Raw genomic sequence first — 12483 nt, 5'->3', positions numbered from 1 at the left:
CTAGATGATCTCTTTTGTCATCATTGCTTGTACTGTACTGTACCGATCATGACATATACATGTATATGGCTGAAAATCCTTGCTAAAACAGCTTCCTGCACTCAGTCCTAACATATATTTTATCAGTTTGCACAGGCCAATTATTGGGCAAAAAAAACACATGGGGGGAGATTTATCAAACATGATGTCAAGTGAAACTGGCTTAGTTGCCCCTAGCAACCAATCAGATTCCACCTCTCGTTTTCCAAAGAGTCTGTGAGGAATGAAAAGTGGAATCTGATTGGTTGCTAGGGGCAACTGCGCTAGTTTCAATTTACACCATGTTTGATAAATCTTCCCCATACTTTTATGAGGTCCTACGTCATAACAGGGCCGTCTTTTCCAAGTAGTCGCCGCTGGTAAACTGTAATCATGCCTCTCTGGGTGTGATTCACAATGCTGACAGCGCTGATATGGGCCAGCCACTTTGGGTCCTATTACATCAAGTGATTTTTAACGATTAATGACTAATGAGAAACGATCGCAAACGAGATTGTTTATCGTTAACCTGAAATCGTTCACCATATTACACAGAACGATGGTCATTAGTTACGATCGTTACTATGATCGTTTATTCCTTCTGATTTCAGCGAACCAATGAACAATGTGCAATTACACTTAGCGATTAGTGAAAAAATGCAGAACTTGAGCGAACAAATGTGGAATTACAGCGAACGATTAATGTTAATTTTAGATTCAGATCTAAATCAATGACATACAAACAATTTTTCGATGGTTGCCTGCAATTACACAGAACGATTATCATTTAAATTCGAACGATCTAACAATTTTTCGCACGTTAAGCGGCCCTTTCTGATGCAGGTAGTAACTGCACTATGAATCACTCCCAAAAAGGCACGATTACAGCCCACCAGCCGTGACTCTACTTAGAAAACAAAGACCACCTCGGTGGCTAGATGAAGAAAATTGGCATACAATGTGGGGACATAATAAAAGTACACTGCTCAAAAAAATAAAAGGGACACTAAAAGACCATATTCTACATCTCAATAAAGCAGATCTTTATTGATTACATTACATTGCTCCAGGTGCTTGGATAAGATGGAAGAAGTCCTGGGAGAAGTTTCCCAGGACTGCATTCAGCTTTTTCTGGCACCTGGAGCAGAGTTCAAAGGAAGCTGACTGACAAGCCGATGGCCGGTGTAAAAAAGTGCTTTACTTTGTTAATACTGTAGATGTGCTCTTCTGTAAGCACAACACTGACTTCTGGATGTCGGACTCTCATACCGCCTTCATGGAGTCTGTTTCTGACAGTTTGAGCAGACACATGGATATGCTGGAGGTCATTTTGCAGGGATCTCTCACTGCTTCTCCTTGTACAAAAGGAGAAGGTAGCGGTCCTAATGCCGGGTTGTTGCCCTGCTACAGCCTCCTCCACCTCTCCTGGTATCTTCACCATGCTCTGAATACTGTGTTGACAGACACAACTAACCTTCCTTGCCACAACTTGCATTGATGTGCCACCCTGGATGAGCTGTGCTACCTGAGCAACTTCTGTGGGTTGTAGACACTGCCTCATGCTACCTCTAGGGGTTAGAGCAATGACCAAATACAAAAGTGGAAGAGTCTCAGTGGAGCCTCAGCTGAGAGAGACAAAACGGCCAAAAAGGATGAAAATAGGGAAATGGTCAGTGGTTACCACCTGCAGAATCACTCCTTTATAGGGGGTTGTCTTAAACTGCCTATTTCTACCTGTTTCTGTTTCACTTGCACAATAGCAGAAGACATTTGGGGAGATTTATCAAACATGGTGTAAAGTAAAACTGGCTCAGTTGCCCCTAGCAACCAATCACATTCCACCTTTCATTCCTCACTTTTTTGTAAATAAAAGGTGGAATCTGATTGGTTGCTAGGGGCAACTGAGCCAGTGTCACTTTACACCATATTTGATAAATCTCCCCCATTGATTCACATTCAGTGTTGCTTCATAACTGGACAGGTTGCTTTCACAGTACTGTACAGTACAAATTCAGGTTTGTGCAAACCCGTTTAGGGGGGGGGGGGGGGGCACTTTTCCGCTGGGACCGGAGACGAGGTGGCTGAGGGAAAAGACGTCCACTAACCTCCCTGATTCCAGCGGCGGGTCCTGCGTCACGGCGCTCCGGTTCCCGGACGCTTCCTGGTGTCTGACGCGGGCCCGAGACGTGACGTCTCAGGTCCGCTCAGCCAGTCAGTGAAGGAGGCGGGATCTGAGCGGACTTGAAACGGATCCCGCCTCCTTCACTGACTGGCTTAGCGGACCTGAGGCGTCACGTCTCGGGCCCGCGTCAGACACCAGGAAGCGGCCGGGAACTGGGCACCGGAGCACCGCGATGCGGGACCCGACGCTGGTAAAAGTGCCCCCCTGCTGGAGTACCCCTTTAATACCGCTATCTCCTATGAACTTACTGTAAGTTTGCTCATCTATATTGACAAGTTATTCCATATGCGGCGCATAGAGCATAAGTAAAAGATTGCAAGGGGTCCAACAGCTAAGGCCCTCCAGTCTCAAGAACAGGGACCCCAAAATCTGAGCACTGGGCTATCACTTCACTCATTCTCTACAGAGCCACTAAATACAGACAAATGCAGGTTTTGGCCATCTTCGCCAGCTCTGTAGGGAATGTGGGGAAGTGGCTGCATGTACTGTATGATCTACAACTTCATCCGGGATTTTGCAATTCCTGGCGCTCAATATCCTCCTAATCAGATTGGTAGGAGCAACATGTCCACAGTGTAAAATCTGGTTGTCTTTTTTAAATGAGACTTTCCCTCAAAGCAGTTAGATGTGTACCCCAAATATATGCATGTGTGGGAGCACAGATGTGCTTTTTTTTCCTAGGTAAAATGAATAGAGATGAGCGAACCGGGTTCGAGTCGATCCGAACCCGAACGATCGGCATTTGATTAGCGGGGGCTGCTGAACTTGGATAAAGCTCTAAGGTTGTCTGGAAAACATGGATAATGACTATATCCATGTTTTCCACATAGCCTTAGGGCTTTATCCAACTTCAGCAGCCACCGCTAATCAAATGCCGAAAGTTCGGGTTCAGATCGACTCGAGCATGCTCGAGATTCGCTCATCTCTAAAAATTAACTATATAACTATTTTTTTTTATTTAATGTAATATTTATGTAATAGGGCCAGTGTCCTATTAGAATGTTGCTCATAATATATATTCATGAGCAAAACTTGGAAAATTTATATCAAAATTTAATTCTACATTTTTTAAAGATTTTTTTTAAAGCTGGAGAATTTTTTTCAACTCCAGCCAAAGCTAGCTCCGACTCCAACCAAACGAGCTCATAGTATGACTCCACAGCCCTGCTTTTAACACCAAACAGCCGAGGCTACTGAGAGACAAGCTGGCCTTTGTTGGAGTGGATCTCCATCTCTCAAACTGGATCCTAGACTACCTCTCAAATCGACCTCAGTATGAGAGAGAGCCAGGGACCGTGTGTCAGATACTGTCATCTGTAATACGGGGGCACCTTAGGGTACAGTTCTTGCTTCCTTCCTCTTCACACTGTACACTTCAGGTACAACTCACCTACATGCTACTTACAAAAGTACTCTCATGACTCTACAATAGTAGGCCTCATCACAGGTGAAGACGACAGGGAGTACAGAGAGGTGAACAGGGATTTTGTTGATTGGTGCCAGCGGAACCACCTGAGGATTAATGCTGGAAAGACCAAGGAGATGGTGGTGGATTTCCGCAAGCGAAAATTTCCTCCATGTCCGGTGGACATCCAGGGGACGGACATTGAGACAGTGAACACGTATAAATATCTGGGTGTGGTCCTCAATAATAAGCTTGACTGGGCTGATCACATGGACACAGTGTACAGAAAGGGCCACAGCAGGCTCTACCTGCTCAAGAGGCTGAGAGCCTTTGGAGTCCAGGGGGCACTTCTTAGGACCACCTTTAACTCTGTAGTAGCATTAGCCATCTTCTTCGGAGTGGCCTGCTAGGGGAGCGGCATATCAACCAGCGATAGGAACAAACTGGACAAGCTGATCAGAAGGGCCAGCTTTGTCCTTGGAAGCCCCCTGGAACCGGTGCAGGTGGTGGGGGAGCGAAGGATTTTGTCAGTGGTCAGCTCCATATGGGAGAATGACTCCCATCCTATGCATGAGACCGTGACAGCACTGGGCAGTACTATCAGTGACCGTTGAATTCACCCAAAGTGCGAGAAGGAGCGATATCGGAAGTCCTTCTTTCCTGCAGGGGTTAGGCTGTACAACCAACACCGACCTATGCAGAGATCACTCCATAAAATGAACAAATAGTGTAATGTTTTTATTGAATCTTTTTTACCTTTTTCTTCTCTTTGTCTACTTTAATCGTAATGCCTTTACTTTACCTTTTTATGTGTAATATCTATGCTGCTGTAACACAATTGAATTTCCCCATGGTGGGACTATTAAAGGATTATCTTATATATCATACGTCAAGGTGCTTGTTCCAGTAAAAATAAAAAAAAAGTGATCTTTTATCACCTGGGGATTGTGCACCTGGGCGGGGCTTCACGGGCAAAGGGTCAATTAACCCCACTCACATCGCCAGTCTGCCCCACCCCCTGACATCATCAGCACATAACGCCCCCCCCCCCCCCTCGAAGGCCATTGGAACAGGCCAGCCTAAAGGTCTAGGCCCCACCCCCTCTAGGTTGGCCCATACCAATGGCTGCTGAGGGAGCAAGGCCTATGCGCCGAAGACGTGATGGGGCAGGGCCTACAGTGGTGATGTGGGTGGGATAAGTGGCGCTTTGGCCATGAAGCCCAAGATGAAATAAGATTACTTTTTACTGGAACAAGCACCATGACGTATGATATAAATAAGGTTTGAAAACTGCAAAATTTATCCTTTACACCTGTATAGAGAAGTCATAATGCAAAAAGGGGGTGAGTCACTTTAAAGGACCTTCAGTGATGTCAAAATCTCATGATTAGTCAGTGACAATCTGCAGGTCCTTCAGCTCCCGGGTAACTTCTCCACGGATTTTATATGTAGAAATCTGTAGGTAATGCACATCCTCTCCTGCATAGCTCATCCAGCCATCGGGCATAGGGCTGAATTGGCACTGTGCCCAACCATCAGAGGAGGAGTCAGGGCAGTCTGACAATGTTTCTGGAATATAAGACACAGGCACTTTTTAGCAAGTTATTTTCTTACAAAAAAAAAAAAAGCTATAGCCACTAGCAGGTGAAGGGGCTTAATTCTTTTGTTTTTATACGTCTCCTATTGAGGGCAAATAATTTGCATGCCTTAAGATCCACCTACTCACATCTGTAGGCCACTTAGCTCAATGTAATGCAGGGAGAGAAAGAGGAAGCTGGTCAAAACTAAATTTTCCACCTAAAATGCAGTTTATAGGTACACACTGTAGTAATAAAATAAAGAACAAAGACACACGTCACACTTTCAAGTAGAGTTTTATTAACTTAACTCCGAAACTCACATTTCACCATGTTTGATACATAGTGACAAACACAAACTGCTCATTCCGTGCTTGGGCTACAGTGTAAAAAGATTTTTTTTTTTACTGATGCTTTAAAGGCTGGTGCAGTTTATTCACTCTTGAATCAAGAGTTATTGCTATAAAATAAAATGTTAAAGGGCACCGTCTAGAACAGAATCATGAGGCTAGATATAATAATGCATACAGATTTGCTGATACTTCCTCTTAACCAGGTGAAGAAGTCCTAACCAAAAGCCGTGGCAATATTTGTGTAAACAGCATAAGCCTGGCATAGGTCTGAGAAGCAGGCCGATCTCCATCCTGCAAATTAGGCACAGGAGTAAAGTTTTCATAACTTTTTAACACTCTTTGGAATTGGAATGACAGAAATAAGTCAACAATGGCAGCAGATTTCACATTACCACATGTACAGGTCATCTAAATGCTTTGGCTTTCTATAGAGTTTTAAGACCACAGCAATTTCGCTTCTATAGTTTTACATTGTGACACCAGTGTCACATTGTGGTGAATGTGATTTCTGTACCATAGCATTCCCTATCCCTGATTCCTTTCTCCACCACAAGTTTTCCAGAACTGCAAGAGAAGGGCACAGACAATGACACGTAACTAAGATGTAACAAAACAACATATTTATCAGTTTTCCACATCTGAGAGTGGTGCAGCTTTCTGCTGGACCACCACCAGGACATGTGAACGTACCCAAAGAACATAAAATGGGTGAAACAATTGGCCAGCCTGCCAATAATATATATTGGCATACATATCATATATTCCTTAAACCCTACTGGTAAGACAGAAGCTCTCTATGATATCCACAGAACAATCATTGCCAGTTCCTTCTATGCTGAAGAATGGGCTGGATAAAATCCTGGAGTAGAAACCCTCAAGCACCTCAGCTACAATGGCCAAGAATAGATCCTGGTGAGCCAAAGACAATTAGATTACCATGTGAAATCCATTATGCTTACAACTGGAGCAGTGAACTACTGGCTGACAGCTGATCAATGGAAATATGTGTTTTATAATGTATCATGGGGTAAGTGCAGTGTATACCTAATACTACCCATGTAGCGTAGAGCTAAGGGTGGATTTGCAACACAGTGATTATATTTCCTTTTTCGTCACTGTATTGGGTTTCCAGAGCATACAACATTTCTGCTTTAAGCTCTGTGCTTTTTCTCTTTCTGGGCCTAGTTGTATTTTTCTCACCATTTTGGGGTACATATAAATGTACAAAAAAGTCTTTCCAATCTCCCATTACCCCAATTAAAATTTAGCAATTTTGGGTGGTTGGGTGGTGCTAGTGTAACCGCTAAGCCCTCGCTGATGAAGGATATATATGTCATGTAGCATGCAGGGGTTAAAGCGTACCTGTCCTTCAGGAATCTTCACCTGATCACCTTGCAGTCGTTGTTGCTGCTGGAAGATCTGGTAACCATGGATTCAACAGGTGAGTTGAATCAGAATAGAGCTTGTGCACAGAACCCACCCAGTGTGGCTGTATCCATATTTACCCAATTTTCCAGTGTAAGGCCCCGTTCCCACTGAGCAAAACTAGCGGAATTCCGCGGCGGAATTGTCCATCGCGGAATGCCGTTAGCCTCCCGCTCATAATGGGAGTCTATGGGAGGTGCGCGCTCCTGCTCTGTCCGTGCTGAAGAATGACATGTTCATTCTTCAGTGCGGACAGGGCAGGAGCACGCACCTCCCATAGACTCCCATTATGAGCGGGAGGCTAACGGCATTCCGCGGCGGACAATTCCGCCACAGAATTCCGCTAGTTTTGCTCAGTGGGAACGGGGCCTAAGGAGCTACTACACCCTAATCGAGTGAAGATTCCAAATGAAAGTTACACTTTAAAGTGCAAGTGCAGAATTAGTCTCCCATCCATTCTGCAAAGACAGGTGCAGGAAACACACAAAAAAAGGCTTGCATGCAGAACCTGCTGGGCGTCACAAGGTTGCCTTGGCAACCCAGAGTAAGATAAGTTTCTCTGTATCACTCTTTGCAGAAGGGTCAGGAGTGGAGCATTGCACTGTAAATCAGATGATCTTTTATAGACCCATATCACTCATGTCAGCAGGGCTGAGCTAATATAGTCCCAGCCAATTTGTGTAACAGAAAATGCCATGCCAAATAGCATAGAATCGACTGTAAAATGATGACACTCCAGTTATATTCGAAGGTGTGGAGAGTGAGTTCCTGACCCGGATTTGCAAATATGAGCTTGCGCACACGTATTTTTCACACTTCAACATACATTCTTCATTTCTGTGTAGTTGTAGCAGATCAGAAAAGCAATGACGTGTTGGTTCCTGCATTTCCACAAGCACAGCTACAATCTTTGTGTGTGTTCTGATCAGGCCAAGAGGACCATAAATCTGATCTGCTGGTATTCTACAGAAATTGAGAATTTTTTACTGAAATGTTAAAAAGAATTTTGGGCAAGTTTATTTTATTAGGATACATAATCTAGAACTGGCTGAGGTGCTTGTAATAAAAAATAAAGTCTCCTTGGCATAAAAAAATGATCTGTAAACTTTTAAACACCACATCTGAATGAAAGGCGTCTTAATATGGTAAAAAAAAAATAAAAAAAAAATATCAGTGTATGAATATAGGCTTCCAACACCGATAATGCAGCAGCCACTTACAATGCCATATATCACGAATACTATTCTAGTGAGCTCCACGTCTCTGTCGTTTATTTACACTTTACCATTACTAACAAAAGGGCATTTCACCCCTAGAGGTTATACCATGTTTGGTCCCTACAGCTGGAAATCAGCTGAAGTGAATAGGAAATACCACTGCCACTGAAATATGTTTCCTCACTTTCTTAAAACATTCAGTATTTATACCCATGCATGATAAAAAAAAAAAAAAAAAAAGAAACGGATCTGACTCCACCTTTATGTATTTGCCATAATTACAATGATGTGTTTCATTTACTTTACTACGTGGGATGAGTAGACTCCAACATACCAATCCTTCCAGATTCTTACCTTTAACAAGATACAGCCAGCCTTGTATGTGTTCCACAAGTTAGCTAGATCGGAAATGTAAGCTGCAAAGTAAGCTGAAAGCCGCCCATCCCTGGACGTTTACACATTAGCCTTATCACAATGGTTGAACAAAAGTCCAATAATTGATTTATAACAGCAAATTGGCCATATCTTGGGAATACAGGTAGTATACCCATCTAGCTATCCATTTACAACTGCAGAAGCAGTTCCTTAAATACGGATAAAAATGTGTAATGAGCTAAAACTGAAAGCCCTTTCTAGGATCATCAAAGAGCAGATGAATTACCAATATCGATACCAACAATGGTAAGGCATGCTGTCCATTTGCAGCAGAATAATAATATGGTCAGCTTATGACAATACTGCATCTAGAGTCTCTAAATATAAGTGCAGATCTCCATGAGAGCATCGATACTGGCGCTCAGTCCTCCTCTTCCTCAATCTGACCAGTAGGGTGCAGCAGAGACATTGGAGAGACCAAAGTGTTAGTACCACGAGAATTACGTTCTTGTTCTAGGCTTGATGATATGGAGGTCATGCTAAAATTCTGAACTAATGCAGGAGGGATACCAGAAGGAACAGTCAGGCTGTGGTTGGAGCCTTTAAAAGCAATTTCCTGATTTGGCAGAAGAGGCTTGAGGATGCTGACAAGGCAGAAGGCAGATCCACTCTTTGGGATAAAGTTCACTTTGTTCTTGTCAGGGCAGTAGAAAGGAGGGATTTCGTGTAACGGCTTTGGCCTGCAGTAAATAGGGGCAGATGTTATTCTGAATGTAATACAAACAGCACATGAGCAGGAAGAATGAATATACTGAGCTCCTTTTTATTTTTCAAGACTTTGCAAGTCTAGAAATCAACTTTATTACTGTAAGTGCTACTGATTTATTAAACAATCCAAAGTGATCAATTGAGAATCTGTTTCCATGACAACTCTGGATCGGCCCCGGCATTGGCACACATTTAGCTAATCACTGGGTAAACTAAGCCGAAAGATGGCCATAAGTTAGATTATAGTCTGTAGTGTTATTACACATAGGAGCATCTAAGGACAATAAAGAACACTAGATTTAAACATGTGCAATCATGTATTCCACGTGGAGACAGGACGCTACCAGATGTCTGGCAGCCTTTTTACCATCTTTCCCTTAAGGCAATAAACGTGCATGGTTGGCCGATAGGTGTACAAGTTTATAGGGAAGTACGGCAGCTCTATTATGTGTTTGGGCAGATGAATCTCAAAGCTTTGGCAATGAACATGAAGGAATGTGAACATTTTGTAAACTGGTGCTTGTAGGTCAACTACTGTTAAATGTACAAGAATAGATATGGTTTGGTGAATGTACAATCAATAAAAAATAAATGGTCACTGCTACACTAGAACCATGGACTGTGCTGTGAGGCCCTGCCTGATGTGTGACTCAAAGTAGCCATTTACAATAAAAATAAATACATCCTACAATTATTAAAAACATATAAAGTCAGCACACTGTATTACAGATGATACTTACGCGCTTTCTTCAAATACTTTAACCCTTTCACAACCCTCAGGCGGCTCTCTCTTGAACATGTAGCTATTGTTCGGCTTTGGAGATGTAGCATACTTGGGAAAGGGAGAGTGGTTTCCATTCTCTGCAGGAAAGAAATGATTGTCATTGATAACGTAAAAAAGGTTGAATGTGCCTAACAGATCGAGACAATTCGAGATGTTAAAAAAAAGAATCGATTTATATTGTTAAAGGCATTTCAAATATAAAAAAAAAATAAAAAATACTACCATCTCTACCCTACCATGAAGCTGTCAGTAAGAGCCCTACCTTCCTGCTATAGGAAACCAGACATAGCACCCTATTGTCTGGCTGTCAGTGTCAGATCATAAGAAATTCTACAAGATTGGTACATATATGTTTCCATAGCATTATGGAAATCCTACAAAATGACAGTGCATCTCCTCGAGTATTCTTCATTTCAGGTTTAGTGCCCCTTCAGCTTCGCAGCTACAGACTTGTGCACATAACTACATTTTTTTTTTCTTTCTGTAATATACTGAGTTGAAGGACAAATAAAAGGTAAACTCAGCCATATGTTGACAAAGTCCACTGCAGAAGCCCAGAAATTATTATTTGGATCTTGGGGCCCCTACTTTAACTGATAGAACAGCCCAATATTAGTGTGGTAGGGTAGTTACACGTACCATGTTCTCACCTGCATGTTTTGTCTCTTTGGAAATAATAATAATAACAAAAATATGTAGGAGTAAAGCCAAAAATATGCAGGAGTAAAGCCAAAAATATGCAGCATGTGTGTGACCCTACTCCTGTCTTGTGGCTTTTGTGCTTTAAAGGGAATCTGTCGCATGCAACTCACATTTCAAATTGCTGACACTGTTAGATTGCTGTTAGGTAAAGGAGACACATGGTGCCTTTCATACATCCATCTGTGCTTTCAAAATGTATTTTCTCCCCCAATGCAAAGTATCAAAAAGGTTTTCCCATGTTTCTGAAGTATTGAAGCCTGTAACACCTTCTTGCTCCCCCTCCCAGACACTACTTGATTGACAGTCAGAGCTCAGCGTCTAGCCGACTGTCACTCAAGCCTTCAGCAGCTTGGGAAAGCCGCTGATACTTTGCATTGGAAAATGAAAAACAAATTTGCACAGAAAACACAGATGGATGTATGATAGGTACCATGTGTCTCTTTCACCTAACAACTCATTAACCTAAATGGCAACTGACAGATTCAACTTAAAGGGAATCTATCAAGTAGTTTTGGTTACACCATCACTAGACCACTGGATATTTCTTGAGGAAACCAATGTAATCATCCCCTTTGTGACTCATCATACTATTTAAGATCTCTTATGCAACACCAACTAATGAGCTGCAAGATGTCTACTGCGTGTTCCTGAACCAGGGATTTGTCCTGGCTCCTCGGCTGCAAATCCTTTACAACCCCTTTATACACTACAAACTATAGTTCCGCCTAGATATCAGTCCCCCCCCCCCCCAAGAAAGAGGCCCTATATTGTACAAGCACCCCTTCAACACATCAATCCTTCCAGCACCAATAGATTACCATATTTTCCAGCATATAAGACAACTATTTAACCCCGAAAAATCTTGTCAGAAGTCGGGGGTCGTCTTATACGCAGGGTATGGTCGCCCCATACGGTGGGGGGCTCAAAAATGGCCCGCATCCCCACCGTAAGGGGCGACCATTAAAGGACAACTCCGGCGGGACCCCCCCCCCAAAAAAAAAAACACAGACACACACAGACACCATACTCACCATCCCTCCGGTGACGATCGCCACTCCATTCGCCCGCCGTTCGCCTCACAGTCACCTGCCTCCGCCGTCCAGCGATGTTTCTTGCTTCCGGGTCCATTAGAGAGAAAAGGCTGCCAGTACGCTTGCGCACCGGCAGCCTTTTCATTGGCTGGAGCGCATCACATGGCTTCCAGCAAGCTCAGCCAATTAGGGCTGAGCAAGCTGGAAGCCATGTGATGCGCTCCAGCCAATGAAAAGGCTGCTGGTGCGCATGTGCACCAGCAGCCTTTTCTCTCCCATTCACTCTCAATGAAGACGCCGAAGAGGAAGAAGACCCGGACCGCCCCCAGCTCTGACGTCACCCGACACCAGAGAAGAGGACCGTGACGACCGTAATAGGTAATGTATACATTCTTTAACTTCCGGGGTGGGGGGTCGGGGGTCGGAAAGTGGGGGAAGGGGGCCAGACCGGGTATTTAACCACATTACAAAGTTATATAACTTTGTAATGTGTGTTAAATAAGCCAAAAAAAAATTTCGCCGGAGTTGTCCTTTAAAAAAAACAAATAGTTAACTCACCCGGGCCCCTTCCCGGCCTCCGCGCATATTCACATCCGCTACCGTTGCTGGCGTACATGTTGTTACGTACACTCACTGCGCCGGGGAT

General features: G+C 43.4%; 1 protein-coding gene across 2 annotated transcripts in view; it reads right to left on the bottom strand.

Moving 5' to 3' along the window:
* Positions 1-7277: 7277 nt before the first annotated feature.
* Positions 7278-12483, bottom strand: part of FAM117B (family with sequence similarity 117 member B) — a 42008-nt gene continuing 36802 nt past the window's right edge. For both annotated transcript variants that reach the window (XM_069983305.1, XM_069983306.1), the window contains 2 exons: positions 10061-10181; positions 7278-9292 (listed from right to left, as the gene is read on the bottom strand). In XM_069983305.1, the coding sequence (XP_069839406.1) occupies positions 8974-9292; positions 10061-10181 (440 nt within the window). In that variant the 3' untranslated portion in view covers positions 7278-8973. The remainder of the gene's footprint in view (positions 9293-10060; positions 10182-12483) is intronic.

This window comes from Dendropsophus ebraccatus, chromosome 9 (genome assembly GCF_027789765.1).
Source record: "Dendropsophus ebraccatus isolate aDenEbr1 chromosome 9, aDenEbr1.pat, whole genome shotgun sequence".
Lineage (NCBI taxonomy): Eukaryota > Metazoa > Chordata > Amphibia > Anura > Hylidae > Dendropsophus > Dendropsophus ebraccatus.
Note: the sequence above shows the minus strand (reverse complement) of the source record. Positions and strands in the feature narration are given on the sequence as shown.